Consider the following 21,823-nt stretch of genomic DNA (forward strand, 5'->3'; position numbering starts at 1 on the left):
ATAGTTTGGAATGGCCTATCAATACCGTTCCCTTACTGTACTAACCCACCCTAGGCTGGAGAATGAACTCTCCCTTTACCTGGGGCGGTGCCGGTACTGAAACAGTCCCCCCTATTAGTGTGATGGGGAAGGCTTACATCAACCCCTTCATCCCTACACAGGACCCTTTCCCCTCCCCCCTCTGTCCTTTGGTGGTGGCCTAGCCATCACACCCCTGTCCACCGTCCTACAACTCACCGAGTGCCAATGGGTTGTAGGGTCGGCCTGGTCTTTCGCCTGCTGGGCCAATCTGTTCAGCTTCCCTTGCATGATACTGCTATGGGATAGCATGGTGGCAGGTCCTTCTGCCGGCGGGTGACCTCTCTACTGTCTTAGAGCGTTCTTCGGTCCTCCCTTGGATCGTCACCCGCAACCCTAACCGACCGATGGCCGAGCTATGGCTGGATGGAAGCCTGATCATATTATGCTCTTTCTTCCATTTGAACCCTCCTTCTCGAGGAAGGCGAGGTTAGGGTAGTGAGCTGCCGCCCTCCACTCCCCTTCCTTCACTGCTTTCTCTCTCTCTTCAATCTAGTGCCGGCCCACTGTCGCACGACTCTGCCGGCAACAGCCGACAGTGTAGCCTAGGTCTCCTCCCAGTCACATGGAATGATGACAGGGTATGTGTACCTTCAGCCGGTTGCCTGTCGGCCGCCGGCGGTCCCTGGCATGTCGGAGGCCCACCGACAATGCTTGAGGTTGTCTCCCTTTCCCTGCCACATAGATTGATGGCTGGAACGGGTTACCCTCAACCGGCGGTCCGCCGGTGGCCGGCGTGCCTCCGGCAACCGGGCGGGCTGCCAATGCGCCAGCTCACCACCGGCTCCACCTATTTTCGTATTACGACAGTGGACCGTCCTCTTGCACTAACCCTGCCAGCGCGCTGCCGGCAGTGTGTGTTGTATGGCTGTATACAGTAGCCAGTACATCTGTGGTATAGTACACACCCTAGACAGAAAACTATGGTGTACAGTTATGCAATAGATAATTTTCTAGCATACTCTGTGCATCCAAGCGCAGTCCCTTGCCGGGACCTACTCGAGTTGGGGATTAATATCCTCCCCTTTTCTTTATGCTGATTGATCATCGGCTCTCCCCTTTCACCGCTACTAATCCCTCGGAGGAAGTGCTACTTACGCTACTCTATCCCTACTGGCTAGTTTTCTCCTTAGGGCCTACCTTGACGGAAGCCCTAGAATTAATAGTGGAGAAGGGTCACGGCAATTGACTGGGCGGGATTCACAAGTATGTGTCTTTCCTTCTTCATTTCCAGCTTACCTATCCTAAGCTTACACTTGGAAAGGAATCTTATATTATAATTAAGATTACATTAAGATTACAGTGAGCCCTCGCTACTTCGCGATTCGACTATCGCGGATTCACGACTTCGTGGATTTTTTTCTTAACGCATGTATATACATACTGTATATCGCGGATTTTCCGGAAATTTCGAAAATAGCCGCGATATATGAAGACCCCAAATATTTCGTTAATTCCATTAATAATTAGTAATATCTGCTCTTACTGATGGTTCATTGCATTACATATGACATATAATTCAGTACAGAAAGAAATAAAACACGAAAGTAGTAAAATTAAATCGAACATGAAACGCAAATCAGATGCAGTCTGACTTTGTCATATTTGAATGGTGTAAGGCTGCTGATGGCTACTACTACAATTGTAATGGATGTGCATCTTTTTCATGAATCTTTTGTATGTATACGTACGTAGTACTGCATCCAATAATATTCTTTGTTGCAAAAATCACATCTCGAATAAGCGTACATCTCCTACAACAAAACAAGTGTAAAATAGCGTACGTAAAGCATACTGTATATAGTACCTTGTATTTGAATTTGTAACTACTACGTAGCATGTAAGACGGGCTGTGATTGGTTCCAGTGCTGATAGATGACAAATCAGCTCCGAAGTTTTGTAATCTAGCCTGTGATTGGTGTTTTGACTGCTTCTCCGATCCGCAGCATCTTCTCACGGCCACTTTATTTGCCGCTCTCTTGCCGGGTAGATGCTGCTACTTTACTGTGTAACTTTAATCTGTGCTGTGCGTGACTGTTTGAAGTTGAACTTTTTGTTGAACTTTCTGTTTAACCCCTACAATGGCTCCCAAGCGTTCAATGGCTCCCAAGCGTTCTGCTTCTACTAAGGCTGGTAGTGAGCCTAAACGCCACCGAAAAATGATGACGATTGCTGAGAAGGTGACACTTCTCGATATGTTGAAAGAAGGCAGAAATTAGGCGGCCGCAGCCCGCCATTTTGGAGTGAACGAATCTACCGTTCGCTACATTAAGAAGGACGAGGCGAACATTAGAAAGACGGCTGCCATCACCTTTAGTAGGTCAGCGAAGCGAGTTGTTACCGCTCGTAATAAAACGATCGTCCGTATGGAAGGTGCTTTAGCAGTCTGGATTGCCGACTGCCGGAAGAAGAACATAGCCTTGGATACGAACACCATCCGAACCAAGGCTTGGGTTTGTATGAGAATTTTGCGGCAAAGGAACCTCAAGACGACGATGGCGACCATGCTGAAGAAGACGAAGATGATGTACTAGATGAACCTCAAGCAGGGACATCCACTGATTCCCAGCCTCAGAAACAACGTTTTTCCGCCAGCAAAGGATGTTTCGCGAAGTTTCAGAAACGCTTCGGCCTGAAAAGCGTTTCCCTGCATGGCGAGGCTGCTTCCGCTGACACTACCGCTGCTGAAACTTATGCGAATGAGACATTTAAGAACATTATCACTGAAGGTGGATACAAGCCCGAACAAGTGTTTAATATGGATGAGACCGGCTTGTTTTGGAAGAGAATGTCGTCGCAAACTTTCCTATTCAAAGAAGAAGCCAAAGCCTCTGGCTTTAAAGCATTCAAAGATCGTGTTACCCTCGTGATGTGTGGCAATGCTGCTGGATTTTTGCTGAAGGCGGGGTTTATTTACAAATCGAAAAACCCTCGCGCTTTGAAAAATAAAAATAAGAATCTCCTTCCCGTGTACTGGATGCATAATCCAAAAGCATGGATTATGAAGATGCTGACCTCCAACTGGTTCCACCAGTGTTTTATCCCGCAAGTCAGTAAATATCTCTTAGAGAAGGGCTTGCCATTTAAGATCCTTCTCCTTATGGATAACGCTGGTGGACACGCAACTGATCTGTCGCATGAGGGCATTCAGGTTGAGTTCCTGCCACCCAACACAACGTCATTAATTCAACCTATGGATCAGGGGGTTATCAGGGCGTTCAAGGCCCTCTACACGAAGAATACCTTGGCGGACCTCGTTGCGTGTGTGGATGCTGCCCAAGATGATGAGGATGAAACATTCAATTTGAAAGCGTACTGGCGGAAGTACACAATAGCCACGTGCCTGCAGAACATCCAGAAGGCACTGAAAGAATTGAAACCTGCTACTGTTAATGCGAGCTGGAAGAAGTTGTGGCCCCAGATTGTTTACGATGATGAGGGATTTACACCTGCTGAGATTCAACACTCTGCAATATGGAAATCTGTGCAGTTGGCTGCGATAATTGGAGGTGACGGGTTTGGCGACATGACGAATGAAGACGTCAACGAGTTGTTGGACTGCCATTCCCAGCCGCTAACTGACTCAGACCTCGAAGACCTGACGAAATCGGCCAGTGAAGAAGACAGTGAAACACAGGAAGAGATCCAAGAAAATGTTGAAAAAACGGGGTTAACATTAGAACGGCTTGCGAAGGAGTTGAAAGAATTGTCGCAAGAGTGGGACGAGGATATGGTTCGTTCTATGCAATTATGCAACAAAATCGATGAAGACATGACTCCATACAAGATGCTCTTCGAGCGAAAAAAGAGGCAGCGGCAGCAACTTCCGATCACAATGTTCTTCCAGCCTCGCAATAAAGAGCCAGTTCCTCCTGCTACTATGCCTTCGGAAGAAATTGAAGAAGTGTCCCAGGAAGAAGTTGAAGAGGTGTCCCAGGAAAAGACACCTCCGTCTGAAGAGACGTAAAATACTATGATTGGCTGCACAGTAGAAGACATCATCAGCTTCATCATCATCATTTCTACTGTGCAGCAAATTCATCGCCATCATCATTCAAGTTTTTCTTCAACTTCTTTCGTGGTGAGTACAGTAACAATCTTTATTTTTTTACACTACTTTAATATTCTAACATTCTAATATTTGTGCCTGTTTTAGTTTAGGGTACTGTAGTACATGCATTAAGTGTTCTGTACATTAAAGGGTAGTTTGTTAACAGTACTACTTAAAGGGAAGGTTTTAAAAGTCTGAATATACATGTTATAACCTATCGTATTTTTTGTTTATTACATTTAAAACAATCTCTCTCTCTCTCTCTCTCTCTCTCTCTCTCTCTCTCTCTCTCTCTCTCTCTCTCTCTCTCTCTCTCTCATAAATTATCATTCGGTCATTAGCGGCAGGTTGTTATTGTTGATTAAAACGCCAAAAAAAAAAAGAAAAAAAATTTTCTTGCTTTGCCTACGTATGTAGGATTTTATATAGATACGGTAAATAATATTTGTAATAACATATTTACTAAAAGCTTTTAATATCATTATTTATCACTTTCATCATGCGCGTTTAATGCCTTCGTTTGTTTATTACGATCGAAGATGGAGCGTACAGTAAACGAATGGAAGGTTTCCGTTTCAGGCGGCGTCATAAAGAAAAACATTATATAAATGGCATTCATTTCATTTATTTGGAAGTCCTAAGAAAAATTAAGTAAAACATTGGTAATAACAAAGTGAACATATAATCAATATAGTCGATGCAAAAACTAACCTATACACAGATGTGTAAATGCGTTTGTTTCTTCATTATGATCAGAGATAAACGTAAACAAAACATTGGTTGTCATTTTTTATCGTGCTTTTTGGCGTGTTTAGGAAACACATGATATAAAATCGCTTTTAATATTTGTGCCTGTTTTAGTTTAGGATACTGTTGTACATGCTTTAAGTGTTCTGTACATTAAAGGGTAGTTTGTTAACAGTACTACGTAAAGGGAAGGTTTTAAAAGTCTGAATATACATGTTAAATAAATAGGTAAATATGGTGTCCCTACTTTGCGGATTTTCACCTATCGCGGTCGGGTTTGGAACCTATCTACCGCGATAAACGCGAGTTCACTGTATTCTAAGATTATTCTAAGTCTATCATTATAGACTCCCGCTTACTCATGTACCCTTTCTTTCTTTACAGGAGGAGTACATTCGCTGCGAGAGCGCCTTCTGCAGCGTTCGGCGCCGTGATTTCTACGGCCACCAGGCGTGCCGAACCCACGCCAGCTGCTCCGTCACCCAGGGATCTCTGAGGTACTGGGACCCGCAGGTATGCACGACTTGCAATGACCTGCTGAATGAGGCATTCGAGACTCCCAAGTCTGCAGAGTCAAGGGACATCGCTTGAGAGAAACTGCGTAAGTGGGTGCGTGGTTTCTAAAAGAACGCCACGGGGCCTTACCTTCCCAGCGAGAAGATGACAGCTATGCTCTTCCCTAAAGCATCTGCGGATGCTGTCATCCCCAAACCCGAGATCCCTTGCATCCAGCTGATGGTCGACCCAGACGTTTCGGACGCACTTCAAGATATCCATCTCGAAGATGACAGGATGTCGGACATCACCGAGAGGACCCTGATGGCCGATGGTCAAGACGAGGAACCTATGACGGCTCCTGACTCCGAAGAAGAAGGCGCCGCTGCGCCCTCCGTAGCTTCCGTAGTCATCTCGAAACAAGTCCCCTCTACATCGTCCACTCCTATGCCCACGAGAACAGACGATCCCATGGACAACTTTCAGGCCATGATGGCGATCCTCGAGGAGAGGTTCCGCAAGAGAGATGAGGATCTCAAGAAGGAAATCCTTCGCTTGACGAAGCGACGCGAGCCTCAGAGGAGGCTGAACGTCAAGGACCTTCCTACCTGCTCTGTGACCAACCCGTGGAGGCATGCTGAGTACATGCCCATCACAAGCGGTAGGATCGTCGTCAACGACAAACTAGGCGCTATTCCCCTTGAAGAGGTGGAATTCTGGCCTAGCTTTGAGGCGTACCCAGACTGCTTTATCCACCTCAAGTCAGAACCTGTTTCGAAGGAAGAAACTGAGCCGAAGGAGGTCATCATGTTTGACCATGCAAAGGCTCAATCCCTGCTAGCCGGTTGCTTGAAGGACAAGGGCTACACCAACTCTAAGGTGCCGGCCCTTAGCAAGAAACACCCGTCCTTTCTTGCTCCAACCACCATGGTCTTCCCCTTCGCGGAGAACTCTCTCCTGGCAGTGCTTAAGGCGGTGGAGGAAGGGAAACCCTGCCCTACATTGAAGGAATGTAGGCCCTTCTCCCTCGCCTTACCCCTCGCCTTACCCCCCGACGACAAGAACTGGAAGGACATCCAGTTAACTTTCTCCGTGGGAAAGTTGGAGGCCGACATCGCTGGACGACAGTTCAGGGAGAACCTCCCCATGCTCTCTGAATATCTCCTTCGTCGGAAATAGGATACGAAAGAGAGGCTGGCCGCCTCCCTTTCCCTCCAAGTGATAATGGAGACAATAGCTGGGGAACATAGGACCCCAGGCATCTTCATGGTCTTAGCCAAGACCCACCTAGCGACTCTGACGAAGGACTTCTATAGCTTCGTCAGAGCACAGAGGTCCTGCAGAGAGTTCGTGTTTGCATCAGCCGCGGTCAAACTCGAACCAAGGAAGCTGATATCCTCTAACATTTGGGGAAAAGATCTCTTCCCCAATGACTTGGTTAAGGAGATTGTTGACAAGGTCGCCACGGATAACAGGAACCTTCTCCAAAACTGGGGCATGTCATGAAAAAGGAAATCTCCGGATGAGGGCCCCCAACCGAAGAAGAAGTCCAAGAGGCCATGACCACAGCCTCGTCAGGCTAAACACCAGCTTCCTGTGACCACTGCTTCCCAATTGGTGGCTCAGCAGCCCCAACAAACCTTCCAACTTGTACCCCAGCCTTTGGTGACTCAGTCACCAGCCTTCACACCCGCCTGCGAGAGGCAGACGACTACCTTTCGTCCCAAAGGTAGAGGCACCGGTAGAGACTCCTCTAGACGTCCCTCCATAGGGAGAGGAGGCAGGGAAGCAGGTGGTTGAGGAGGTAAGCCCTCTGGAAACCAGAAGCAATGAGATGCTTCCGGTGGGAGGAAGACTCCGCCTCTTCCAGGATCGTTGGACCTTCCATCCCGGGGCTCACAGTATCATCAAGAATGGACTAGGCTGGAGCTGGAGAACACCACCACCAGTGTTCCACCGATTCTTCCAACACCACCCCGTTCTGGAAGAATACGTCCAAGAACTCTCGAACAAAAAGGTGATCAAGAGGGCAAAGTCCATCAGGTTCCTAGGAAGACTATTCTGTGTTCCCAAGAAGGACTCCGACAAACTCAGAGTCATTCTGGACTTGTCCCCTCTCAACAAGTTCATCATGAACGACAAGTTCAAAATGCTGACTCTTCAGCACATACGAGCCCTACTGCCTCAAAAGGCATATACAGTCTCGATAGACATGGCGGACATCTACTGGCACATTACAATGAATCACCAGACCTCCTCCTACCTAGGATTCAGGCTTCAAAGAAGACAGTACGCCTTCAGAGCCATGCCCTTTTAGGCTAAACATAGCCCCAAGGATCTTCACAAAGCTCGCAGAGACAATCCTTCAACAACTACGCCTACAAGGCGTCCAGGTGATGGCTTACCTGGACGCTTGGCTGGTGTGGGCAGCATCAGAAGAGGAATGCCTGCAAGCTTCCACGAAGGTGATCCAGTTCTTGGAACATCTGGGCTTCAAGATAAGCTTCAAGATAAACACCAAAAAGTCTCGACTTTCTCCAGCTCAGAAGTTCCAATGGCTAGGCATCCATTGGGACCTCCAGTCACACCGTCATTCCATTCCGCTAAAGAAGAGAAAGGAAATAGCGAGGTCTGTCAAGAGACTTCTCAAATCCAAACGGATTTCAAGACGACAACCGGAACGGGTGCTCGGCTCCCTCCAGTTCGCTTCAGTGACAGACCCAGTGCTAAGAGCACAGCTAAAAGATGCATCGGGAGTCTGGAGAAGATACGCATCAAACGCTTGAAGAGATCTCAAGAGACCTCTGCCGACTCGGCTACGATCACTCCTCAAGCCATGGTCGGAGGCCAAGAAGCTCAAGAGGTCGGTACCTTTACAACTACCTCCACCCTCGATCGTCATCCATACGGACGCATCGCTAGAAGGATGGGGGGTCACTCCCATCAACGTCAAGTTCAAGGAACATGGTCTCCCCTATTCAAGATGTATCACATCAACATCTTGGAGGCCATGGCAGTCCTTCTGACCCTGAAGAGGCTGTCCCCACATCCGACTGACCTTGGACAGCGACATCATGGTCAGATGTCTGAATCGTCAGGGCTCAAGATTGCCCCAACTCAACCAAGTGTTGTTGCCCATCTTCCGCCTTGCGGAGAAGAAAAGATGGCACCTCTCAGCAGTTCACCTACAAGGATTCTGCAACGTGACGGCGGATGCTCTATCCAGGACGGCCCTGGTAGAGTCAGAATGGTCCCTAGATGCAGACGCATTCTCGTTCATCACCCAAAAAGTCCCGGAACTGCAGATCGACCTCTTCGCAACGAACGACAACAAGAAACTTCCTCGCAGATGGACCAAGATTTACCTGTTCCCTCCTCCCAACCTTCTGCTAAAAGTCCTCACCAAGCTGAGATCCTTCCAAGGAATAGCGGCCCTAGTGGCTCCCAAGTGGCCCTGGAGCAACTGGTTCCCATTGATCCTGGAGTTACAACCCATGCTAATTCCCCTGCCGGACCCAGTTCTATCCCAACAAGTTCAGAAGTCGACTGTCTTCGCTTAATCACAGAAAACCCTGACCTTCATTTCATAATTTTCTCTCCCTAGCCGTCAAGAAGAGGTTTGGGATCTCGAAGGAAAGCCCAGACTTCTTAGAGGAATATAAAACTAAATCTACCAGAAGGCAATATGAGTCATCTTGGAAGAAATGGGTGGCCTTTGTCAAGGCGAGAAATCCCAAGGAAATATCAATGGATTTTTGTTTGTCCTACTTCATTCACCTTCATGGACAAGGCTTGGCAGCCAACACGATTTCCACTTGCAAATCGGCCCTGACAAGACCCTTACTATTTGCCTTCCAAATAGACCTGTCTAGCGAAATCTTCAACAAGTTGCCGAAGGCATGCACTAGACTCAGACCTGCAGCCCCTCTGAGACCCATCTCCTGGTCTCTTGACAAGGTGCTACATTTTGCCTCTGGTTTGGACAATGAGACTTGCCCTCTGAAGGATTTGACTCAAAGTGATTTTCTTGTTTGCTCTAGCCTCGGGGGCTAAAGTCAGTGAGATTGTGGCATTATCAAGGGAAGCAGTCCAGATCCAGTTCGCAGAAACAGGCAAACTCACCCTCTTTCCTGACCCAACGTTTCTCGCCAAGAACGAGCTACCCACTAAGAGGAGGGGTCCCTGGAGAATCTGCCCTCTGAAGGAAGATATCTCCCTGTGTCCAGTGGAGAGTCTAAAGGTCTATTTTCGAAGAACTTCAGACTTCGGTGGAGGACAGCTCTTTAAAGGAGAAACATCGGGTTCCGACTTGTCACTTAAACAACTAAGGGCAAAGATCACCTACTTCATTTGCAGGGCGGATCCTGATAGTACACCTGCAGGTCACGATCCCAGGAAAGTCGCCTCTTGCTTGAATTTCTTCCAGTCGATGAACTTCGAGAGTCTTCGCTCATTCACGGGATGGAAGTAATCGAGAGCGTTCTATAAACACTACGCGAAGCAGGTGCAAGAAGTTAAACACTTCGTGGTAGCTGCAGGTAGTGTGTTAAAACTTGCTGCTTAGTGCTGCGAAGAACAGTAAGTTATATGGGACTTTAACTCTAAGGGTGTGTGTGTTGACCCTAGTGCGCAACATAGTGAAAATTGTGTCACCGTGGTGACACTACGGACTGTTCTAAATATACTAAGGTGAAGTCACATAGACTAAACAATTGTGCGACATGTTTTCAAACATGAAGTGTATCTAAGACATTTTTCAGAAAGACATTATAATTCCTACGGAATTGACATGTGTGATGGCAAGTTTTCCTTTTCAGATACCACAACCATTTCTGCTAATGTCCCAAGTCTATGTAACTGATTTACATTTTATTACAAATTTACATTTAAGAGTTTTTTTTTTTTATGTATGCTAAGTCTCATTTATTGCTAATAAATGAATTTACTGTTTTCGTGCGTCTTATTTCGCCCTAACATTGTAATAAAAAACTGTTTGAGAGTTATACTATCCCTCTATTAGGTATAAGGTGATTGAACAATAGAATTCTATCGTTCCTCTGCTTAAACAAACTCATCTAGTCCGAGGTAATTTGTTTCAACACTTCATACTTACCTTACCTATTACCTTGCTCTGGGACCGGCAGGTACTTCTTGATGCTGGGTGAGTTCAATTTATCATGCAACTTTGAGACTTTCCACAAGTCCAATAGGACTCATCCGTGCTAGGGGCCGGGAAGCGGTAACATAGTACATGCTTATCTGAAGTGACATATACCGGTAATGTCACAGGTCTCTTGGATCATTAGACCAAAGGAATATTGTCTAGAAGTCGAAGGCACTACTGAGAGGAAAAAATCCACGGTACATTAATAGTCTGTTACACTTCCACATCAGGACGACATGGCCTGAGCCCAAAAAAAACGGATTTTGAGCGAAGCGAAAAATCTATTTTTGGGTGAGATAGCCATGTCGTCCTGATGGACCCACCCTTTATTCTTTATTAGGCCTTTGCAGGCCCCCTCCCGATCTTACTGTATCATGGGGGCTTGTCTTAACACTAAAAGGAATGGAGTTCGCGGGCGGTGATAACGTCAGCCGAGATGGCGTCGCTTATGATGTCATCCGAGTACCCATAACAGTAACCGAGGAGGAGAACTTTGTAACGGCTCCTCCCATATCTTGTCACCAACTTCCTCCTCGAAACGTAAACGCTATGTGGGGTGCAGATAGCTATGTGGCGTGTCAAGAATACGTCCCCTGTTATTATGCGATATCCTAAAAGACAACCTTAAGAGTACTTGCGCCAGAAGTTAGAATTCTGGAAACCTTTAGTTTAATTCTCTGGGAATATCCACTGTAGTCATATATACCCTTAGGAAGCTACTAAAGGAACCTTCCATCAGGACGACATGGCTATCTCACCCAAAATCAGATTTTTCGCTTCGCTCAATATCCATTGTATCGTGCATTGCTGGTAACATGCCTTATTAATAAGGGAGTTATTTGATTCGAAAATTGAGGTTGACGATGGACTATGCAGGTTTGATCAGCTGATTTGAATGTAAGCAATGCATATATGATATTTTAATTTGCTAAGTTTTTAAATATAAATACAAATTTGAATACAGTCATACCTCTCTTTACGAAAGAATCTGCTTGCAAAATTTTCAAGCTACGAAACGAGATGCGAATATTTTTATGACTCGCTTTGCTAAAAGTGTTTTATTTTAAGAAGAGAGATTTGCCAGCCAGGCCGAGAATAAAATAGTCACCCAATAAAAAGTTGAAGAAAATGGGTTTAGATAATAGAAAATGTAGCTGTAGTTTATAACAGGGGTAACTATAATAGTGCAGTACATATGGTACTGTATATTTTGTATATGCGCAGTACTATACTGTATGTATTGTATTATTTTCCATTTATTATTACATTGTTGCAATAACCACTTAATTGCAGGTGTTAATAGTTAGTTTAGGTATATTGAATGGTTCAAATGTAATTGGCTGTTCAGTATTTCATTGTGGTTATACTTTAGCTTTAATACAAGATTTAATGTGGTGTTTTGTAGAGTTTGGAATGAATTAGGCAATTTGCATGTGAAATGCATACAGACAGTAACAACAAAACCAAAACCATGTGTTTTGTCACGAACAATTGAATTAGATAGTAGTTGTTTTGCTCATATTCTAATTATCATATGATAGTAAACAAGATTAAGTAGCTTTAGGTACACATTTTTGCATTTTGCCCTTATTCACTAAGAAGAAAAAATCAAGAAAATATACTGCGATATTCTGTTAGGAATGTGGGAAAGCTGTTCGAAACTGCAGAAGCATAAAGAGAAATTTGTGGGAACTAATAGATGTGCACATTGAGTAGTTAAATGTAAATGGCGAATGTAGAACAAAGTTTCTGAAAAAAAAATATTGTTTGATTTTATCACGATATAATAAGTAGTTGTTCCGACACTATATATAATCCCTTCACTATTTAGCGGGATATACTTTTGACAAAGCTGAAAGACGAGCCACGATAATTTTAGCGAGGGATAACCCCCCCAACCGCTAGTTAGCGGGAGGGGTGGGAGTTAGCCGGCTACCCCGCTCACTCACACACCTGGGCTGAGCACCCACTTATCTTTCTGGTTCTGTAGAGGATGGTTGCTGCTGCTTTCTCCTGCCAAGACTTCTTCAGAAGTGCAGCCCTCCCCTGTGGGCGCAAGTTCTGGTGCCCGTCAGTCTGACTTTTGGTCTCCCGTAACAGACGCCGAAGTCATTGCTTTTCCTTCAGGGGCAGTAGGACAGCAAAGTCCTCCGGGGAAACATACCTCTCATTCGCGAGAGAGAATGCTTGTGACCAGTGGGTGACTTACGCCTATGCTTCCCCCACTGGGGGCATAGAGCATAGTCCTAGGCGATGTTCTCTTCCAGGAGGACATACCTCTCTTCCGAGAGAGGAAGCTTCTGAGCTTTTTGGTCCTCAGCAGTCTCCTCCTTCAGAGGTTTCTGCTAGACATTCCCCTTTGGAGGTTGTCGGGTGAAGGAGTTTTGGACCTTCGGCTTCAAGTCATGTAGTTCCTTCGGGTTCTTGTAACGGTATCGCTGAGCCTGCAGGCTTAGGAGAAGCTCCATAGCACTCCGATGCTCCAAGGTTCCAACGCCTAGCACCTCCCCCAAAAGGTAGACCGCTGCCAACCATTCCTGCAGGAAAGGAGACAAGGAAACCTTCCCAGGTTCCTAGACTAGGGCTCCGGGCCATCCGAAGGATCCCTCTCCCAGTTCATCGGGAGCTAGAGACCCCCTAAGGCTAAGTGTATTATTCAAGGTAATATGGGAGTCTCTGACTTGGGTCATTCCTTGTTCGCAATCCTTAGGCGGTACACCGAGAATTCCTCTGTTGGCTGCTCTCCTTCCAGGCGACTCTTGTCCCACAGATTCAAGGAGGAGCTTTGAAGGATCTTCTCTGGCGGCACCTTCCTGTAAGGAGAAATAACTCTTCCTTTGAAAGAGGACTTGAGAGGAAAGCACCTCAGAGGTTCAAGGGAGTCCCCTGCAGTTAGGGTTCTACAGGCTAAACCTAAGGGGAAGAGAAAGAAGATCAGGCTGTTTCCCCCCAAAGGAGGACAGGGCAATCTCATTGACAGATTCCTTCCGCGCCTCTTCAATAAAGGTGGTGCCTAGGGAGTCTTGCCCTCCATCCCATATTGACGCGATCCCTCATTCCGGAGAGTATCATTGTCTTCTCAGGACAGAGAAGGCCATGAGGCCTACTCTTATGGAGGAATTCCTGTCTCAGCGGAGGGAACCGAAGGACCGTTCTACTATTCTAAAGTCCTCAGTAAGAGCTCCTGCACCTTAGCGAGAGGCAGAAGGAATTCATGTCTAGTTCAGGTATATCCTGACGACTTCGACCCACCCCAGGCTCCTATGGATGTGTGGCTGGAGGTGGATGAGCCTTACGGTCTTGAGGACGACCTTTGCCAGGAGCCGCTAGCCCTAACCTCTCTGAGGTGGAGGAGTCGGAGCACGCCTTCTGGCAGGTTTTAGCTTGCATCAGTTCCATCAATTGACTGCCAAATCCATTTGCAGTCCCTCTAAATCCTACTGAGAGATTCCTGAAGGCCAGTGCAGCTTTGAGTGGGTCAAAGGGGCTGAAGAGTGCCAGACAGAAGGCTGTGGCTCAGGCTCCTCTACCCTCCCTATGCTTTAGTGCCTCCTCTAAGCTGCTTCTGCTGCCATACGTGCAGCAGAGGAGATACTATGAGATCCTTAATGAGCCTCTTACAGCCTTGCCTCTTGACCACTTGGTATAGGCACACTCGAGAGGTACTCCCCTAGAGAGACTTAACGGGACTCTCGGTCTCGTACTCGGCCTCGGAGATCCTCAACCAGGAAAAAGTCACGAAGTATGTCATGCAGACAACTTCATGGCATGATCTCTGGCTGGAATCTGTAGGACAACTGACCAGGTCTCAAGACTGATCTCGGGAATCCACAAGAAGTTTGATGGAAACCTTCCTTTTGTCCAACACCAGGGCGATCAAGTTCCTCTCCCACCAGGTGGTTAACCTGTGGGCTAACACCATCTTGAAAGGGAGGGATTCCATCATTGACAGGTTCTATCGACAACTCCTAAGCCGAGGTTTCATGGCTTAGAAGCTCCTCTTTCGAGGAGAGTTCTCTCTTTGAGTTGGATGATATCGAGCCGGTGGAGGAAATTCAAACAGGATTCCGGGCCTAAAGGTGTCTAAAAAGTCCTTTCTAAGCAATTGCCAAGGTTCAAAGTCCTCCCAAGGAGAGAAGGGAAATAGAGAATCTGGCAGAGGTCGGTATCACTAGGATGGGCAATCCTCCCACACGTCCACCTGTGGGGGGTTCCCTGCAGAGCCACAGGGCGGAACCCTGGACAGTCGAAATGATTCGTTCAGGGTATCGCATCCCATTCATCCTATCTCTCCCTCCACTAACTTAGGATCCAGTCCCAATTAATTCTTATGCGAATGGATCCGCAAAGGAGTTAGCTCTCTTGGCAGAAGTCCAGACCATGTTGGAGAAGGATGCTCTCCAAGAGGTCCTCGATGGGTCCCCAGGCTTCTACAGTTGACTCTTTCTTTTGGGAAAGGCGTCTTGAAGATGGAGACCAATCATCGACCTCTTAGCCTTGAACAGGTATGTCAGCCAAACCTTGATCAAGATGGAGACAGCTGACACGGTCATATAAGCAGTAAGACCGCAGGACTTCTTGTGCACACTGGATCTCAGGGACGCATACTTCCAGATCCCAATCCATCCGTCTTCCAGGAAGTATCTAAGATTCATGTTCAACCAGAAGCAATACCAGACCAATGTGCTGTGTTTCAGTCTTTCCATGGCACCCCAAGTGTTCACGAGTGTTTGCCCTTATGTCATTTTGGGCTCACAGAATCGGAATCCGTCTCCTAAGATGCCTGGGCGACTGGCTGATTCTAGTAGTGACCCTTCTTCATCACCGAGACAAACTTCTGAGGTTTTACTAAGATCTATGATCATGGTAAATCCTGAGATATCTCAACTGCTTCCCTCTCAAAAACTGGTATACCTGGGCATGTTTATAGACACCAAACGGCACAAAGCCTTTCCATCAGATGAAAGAATTCAGGGGGTGAGAAAGGTAGCACAGCTCTTCTTCAGGTGAGACAAGCTCCCAGCCCAGAGCTGGCTACATTTGCTCGGCCATCTATCTTCTCTGGCCCGCCTAGTACCCATCGGACATCTCAGGATGAGAACTCTCCAGTGGCGTCTGAAGTCCCAGTGGAATTAGGCCACCGATTTCCCGGGATCTTCCAGTCCACATAGGACAAGAGGTACAGATGAACCTCAGATGGTGGTTAGCAAATGAGAATTTTTTGCAAAGGGGTTGATATTCTTGTTCCTCCCCAGTAATTGATGCTCTTTTCAGAATCATTAAAAGAAGGGGGATGGCCCACATTGTGCACCACACCATCTCCGGCCTATGGTGCGAATCAGAAAGGTATCAAGATTTAAATCTCCTAGAGATGAGGGCAGCTTTCCTCACCCTTCAACGGTTCCACCAGTTCCAGGCGGGGCACTCCGTGGTATTAATGAGCGACAATACCACGGTAGTAGTTTACCTAAACAAGTAAGACGGTGCCATCTAGCAGTAGAGATACTCAGATTGGCGGAAGACAACTCAGTGTCCCTATGTGCGTGCCTCATTCCAGGCAAGAGAAATGTCTTTGCAGACAATCTGAGCAGAGTGACTCAGATAGTGGGCTCTGAGTGGTCTTTGAATCATCTAGTAGCCAACAAAGTCCAGATTTTGTGGGGTTCCCCAACTGTGGCCTATTTGCAACGCCCCTGAACTTCAGGCTCCGTATGTACTGTTCCCCAGTCCCGAATCCCTAAGCTCTTTGGCAAGATGCATTCCAACAATGGTGGGAGAGCATGGACGTGTATGTGTTTCCCTGTTCTGTCTGATGAGGAAAGTCCTCAACGAGATCAGAATAAGCAAGAACTTGTCGATGCGTTTGATAGCTCCGCTATGGCTTCATGCAGAAGGGTTCCTGCGCATTCAGCAACTCCTCTTTCACTGTCTTGGGTTAGAGTTCTCTTGCTTGAGGGTACACTATTCTATCTTATATCTCTTCCTCTTTTATAGTTTATGTAGGAAATATTTATTTTAATGCTGTTTCTGTTCGTAAAATATTTTACTTTTCCATGTTTCCTTTCCTCACTAGGCTATTTTCCCTGTTAGAGCCCTTGGGCTTATAGCATCCTGCTTTTACAACTAGGGCTGTAGCATAGCAAGTAACAATAATAATGATAATAATAATAAAATGGGTTAATAGCAGAAACATGTAGACTCATATTAGATTTATATTTACTAGTGCCCGGTAAAGGTAATATGAGATTAACTAGTGGCTGAGCTTGCCAGTGCATGGTGAATACTATTGTCTGAAACATAAAAATGATCCAAATTAGTGGAAACTTTCTTAATTTAAGGGAGTCATATGATCTGACAAGCAATCATCATGAGGAATATGACCTGTTTTACTACTGCTAATGTGAGAAGCGCTTACTTTGGCAAGCAGAGGGGATATTAGGATCAGACCAATCTGCTCGGGTCTTATGCCGTACAATCAAGTATAGTTTAGTCTTATAGATTGAATAGAATTGTGAAAACTAGGGTTTAGCAGCAGATAAAGTAAAGTATGGGAAGATTTTGAGACTCTGATGCTGTTGAATCTGTCGGGCACAGCATATGTACAGCTCCCTTACTGAATGAAACTATAATGACCAGGAGATGGGGTTGGGTTTGGCAATTACTTCAATAGGACCAAAGTTACCTATACTAACAGTGGATTCACTGGACTTGTGAAGTTTAAACAAAATGAACGAGGGATGTCCAGAACTTGTGAAGCTCATCAATAAAAAAAAAAAAAAAAAAGGGGGGGGGGGAGAACTTGTGTGTTGTCTACAATTAGCGATGTATTAATATTGTCATCATCCTGCTACAATTAAATAGAGGTAGCATAGTCTTCTCTGGCTTGCTAGAACTTTTAACTTGATTATTAATCATTTAAACATATTTGCTCATTAATGATTTCGAGTGTGAGACGCATTCTTCACAACAATAATTAAATCACAAAATTCCACCTGACACGATACAAGAGAATGTGGAACATGATCTCCCAGAAATGATTCCTATGCATATTTTTCTGCAATAATTGTAAACTAAACCATCGAAAGATATCTTAAAACACTATGTAAACAATCTGAGTGTGCCTGATCACTACGAGGTTAACGGAGAAACTGAAAGCTATATTTCCCAAGGCAACAACCTGGGCTTCCTACCACTTATGGTAGAGGCTATGGTCCTTTGTTAAGGCCATATATTGTTTGAAGCAAAAGAAAAGGGAAATTTTTTATTTTTTCTAAATGGTACTGGTAAGTTTACATTAAACTGGGCTTTATGGAGAAGCAGCAATATGGGAGGTTAATAGAAATAATTAAGGAACTGTAAACATCAAGTATTTTGTCTACCTATGATTATAAATTTATTTTATAATGTTCTGTTTATTTAGATTATCAAAGAAAATACTCAGTGTTAGAACCATGTCAGAAATTCATGATGTTATGGTAAATTACAGTATAAGGTAAAAAAATTGATGTATATAATTGTTTTATTTTCAGAATGTAAGCTTTGACCTAACCAAAGGATACCTTGATTTAGTTACAAACTATGTTACCTTGATGATCCTTTTATCCCGCGTAGAAGATCGCAAGGCAGTCCTAGGTCTTTTCAATGCAGCCCATGAAATGGTAAACAATCAAGGGTAAGTACACCTTTCGTTTGTTCCAATGATCAACCCATCATCTTTCATATTGCTTGTTATGGTCATTAAAGCTTGATAACAAGGTAATACAGTATACAATATTTATGTACAGTAGTAGGGTATCAGTGAGTAACCCAAAATTTACTTTTGCTGTTATTGAGTCAGCCTTTCTCATTTTTCAGTGTGATAACTGTTCTTGACTGGTTTGTTAGGTATTTCATTATCATTCTTATTGTTGTTAGGTTTTTTGTGTTTAGCCATTGTTCGGTATGTCAGAGGTACTGGAAATACAGCAAATACAGCATACTATAATGCATGTATTTATGTGTTCTCTTTTGTTATCTGTATCTGTTAAGATGGTTGGTGAGATTCAGATTGGCTGTTTTATACTTGCATGATTTTTACACAGTTTTATAAGCTTTTGTCATTGATAAAATCTTCAGTTTTGTATATAGAAAATTCTAAGTACTCCAGTAGTTATGAAAAGTCTTATTTGCTCTTACATGGATACAAACCCTCATCCTTTAATAAGAGTATGCTTTCAGTGTAGCTAGAGCTTGACTGCAAAAATTTATAATAAGGTGTCAGTAGATACTGGTGGGTGGCGGGAAACCCCCACCCCTAGCAGTACACTGAGTAGCCATTTTGTTTTCAGACGCTGGAGAGTACAGATATACTCTTGGTGCTGGCAACTGTCTTTTATTCTTTTGTTTTTCCTTCTAGATAATTGTTGCAGTTCATTGTGTGAGGGATATTGATGAAGAAGAAAGATTTTTCAGTTTTCCTAATAATTGTAGCTGATTGACAGTTGTGAGTGTAACCTGCCAATATACACTGTCTATTCCCTCGTTAGTGGGAAGGAGTGTCTATTACTGCTGAGTTGATGGGGGGCAGGAGCCTCCTATCTTATCGGCGTTTTCCAGTGTCTGGAAGAGGTAGAGAGACGTATCACCTGGTCGTGCTATCTCTTCATAGAGTTCTTAGGATCTTTGTTCTCTGAGTGTCATTGCCATCAGCTGTGAAGCCATACAACTTTGTCTTCCAGTGACTGCTGGTTAGTATGGAAAGGTTGTTCCCTTTTTTTCCCCTTTGTGAACAGAGTCCTAGAATATCGATCGATTGGAGTTGTGTAAATTTGTGCTGCCCCAGGAGTCCGTGTGACTCCTTTCCCCAAAGACGAAGAAAAAGACAACAACGAATCATTGCAGAGGACACCTGAGAATGCTCCTTCATCTCATCACACACTGCCAGTTGGAATGGAAGGGCTCTGCCCTTCTTTTCCTTGTTTGAATGGAGAAGTCCTAAAGGCGGATCAATAGGATTTGTGAACATGTAAATCCTAGTTTCTCTTCCTATGCGTGAGGCAGGTAATGGGTGCTCTCCTATGCCTGTGCACACACTATCGTGCTACTAGGCCCGCGCCTTCACCTGTTTACGTTCGCCCACGAATGCTCTGGTGCTTTTGCGCACTCCTACAGGAAGTGTACCATTGCCCTCATCTGTTCACGTGTACACTAGCGCACTACTAGAGAAATACTCCCTTATTCGTACTCATGCACGTGCCCAAGTGTTCTCTCCTACAGGAGGAAGGATAGAAGATAATCTTCAGAGTGCTGTAACCTGTTCATGGACCTTAGAGTACTCTCCTGTGGTCACACACGCTAATAAGCGAGTGTGACCACATCTACTCGCACGCACTTAATGTGGGAGCATGCCCTCGCCTCTATACTCACCTTCTGAGATTGCACCTTTGCCTTCTAGTAAGGCTGGAAACTTGATCATTCTAAATTCACCAGAACATTTCTTGAGGTGAGAGATATGTAGTGAAAATATGTATTGGTGTGCAGTTTAGGTACTCACGCACCAGCTACCTGTTCTCTTTTGTTCATAAGAATGAGTGCACAGACTGCTGGTATATTCCTCTCGCTTTTGGGGGAGAGAGGGAAAAACTGTGTACCAAGTGTCGTCTTCGGGAACAGGCATTGGTTGATGCAGTTTTGTAACTGTTCTGTTTTGTTCTTAGTACAATGCCCTTATAGAAAGGTCCACTTTAAAACATAACAATTGTTTCAGGAGATGCTACCACTTTTCTTGTTACCATTGACAGGTGATATACCGATCTAATTCACATGGTAAAACTTGTGAGAAAGTGTTTTGGAGATAAGGAAATTTTTGGTGATATGAATGAAATGGAATTACGCAGAATATTAGTACAGGCTCCAAGAAAAATAGGAACTCCATTTAGGTAATAAGCCCAGAGCTGCTCATGTGACACGAATAAAAAGTTCTGCCTTGATGAAAAAGTAAGTGAATATGAGGGAAGTGTGAAGCTATTATTGAATTCATTATGGTGTTCAAACCTAAATGCCAAGGGATTTAAATACTCAATTCAGAAAAATTATACAAATGACCTTAACGATTTTATAATAAAAGCAGAAATATATACAGTGATGCCTCAGGATACGAAAGTAATCCGTTCAGGATACGGTTTCGTATCCTGATTTTTTCGTATCCCGAGTCGCGTTTTACATGTAAATAGCCTAATCCGTTCCAAGCCTTACGAAAAGACACCTTTTCTTCCATAAACACGCTAAACTGTAGTAATAAACATGCAATGCAGCCATTTCTATCATTCAATAATTAACCCAACCATTAAAAACCGCCTAATCCATTCCAGAAACCACTATGAGATTATTCAATAATGTAGTTATAGCCTAGTTATCCCCCCCAAGCCCTAAGAAACGGTCCGTTTTCTTTACTACTGTATAAAAGTTACAGTACTGTATGTAAAGCATTTGGATCAGTGAAAGTGTATTGTTACCTGTACGTACACCTAAATTAAGGATTGATACCCTGAAAAAAGGGTTACAGTTAATTAGTGTAACAAAAAAGTTGAAACTTACCTTTTGATTGAGACGATGTCCGATAGCGAAGTCGCGGCAGAGGAGGATGGCACAAGGCAGAAAACGTAACAAGTGACAGACTACGTACAGTAATTTACACACTTAACACATTAACACTTAAACTTTACAAAATAAGAAAATGGCAGAAATAATTAACACTTAACATTACGTATGGAAAACTATAAAATGAAAGAAAAAGTTACTTTAACACTTAACGGTAACATAAAACTTAAAATTGAATTTTTTTTTTTTTGCTTTTTTATAACTTTACGTTTTTCATATTTTCTAAATCGCCTCTACTTCATCACTTTCTTTTTTCTGTTTCTTTTCTTTACTTTCACCTTCTAATTCTTCATCACTTCCCCTTTTCTGTTTCTTTTCTTCACTTTCATCTTCGTCTTGGCCTACTAATACCGCTGGCCTCTTTAATAAGAAACTATCCATTGAAGCTGGTTTCTGCCTACTTTTCAACACATTTCTAAAATGTATTAGGCAAACGTCATTGCAGTGTTGAAGCGCACGGTTGGTATAAACTTTTTCTGGATGTTCCTTTTCGACGTAGTCTGCCATTTTATGGAAACATGCGAGAATTTCTTTGTCTGCTCTTGAACAACACTCACTTGCATCGTCTCCAACTCCTTCAGGTCGTCCGTCGTCAACTCCTCGTGGTGCTCCTCGATAAGTTCATCTATATCCTCGGCGCTAACTTCCAG

The 21,823-nt window shown here is 44.5% G+C and overlaps 1 protein-coding gene across 2 annotated transcripts in view; it reads left to right on the forward strand.

Annotated features, from left to right (window-relative positions):
* The window catches only part of Hem (Nck associated protein 1 Hem), a 616,888-nt gene that overhangs the window by 204,442 nt on the left and 390,623 nt on the right, over positions 1-21,823 (forward strand). For both annotated transcript variants that reach the window (XM_068351161.1, XM_068351170.1), the window contains exon 4: positions 18,065-18,207. In XM_068351161.1, coding sequence (XP_068207262.1) covers positions 18,065-18,207 — 143 coding nt within the window. The remainder of the gene's footprint in view (positions 1-18,064; positions 18,208-21,823) is intronic.

Source organism: Palaemon carinicauda, chromosome 2 (assembly GCF_036898095.1).
Source record: "Palaemon carinicauda isolate YSFRI2023 chromosome 2, ASM3689809v2, whole genome shotgun sequence".
Taxonomy (NCBI): domain Eukaryota; kingdom Metazoa; phylum Arthropoda; class Malacostraca; order Decapoda; family Palaemonidae; genus Palaemon; species Palaemon carinicauda.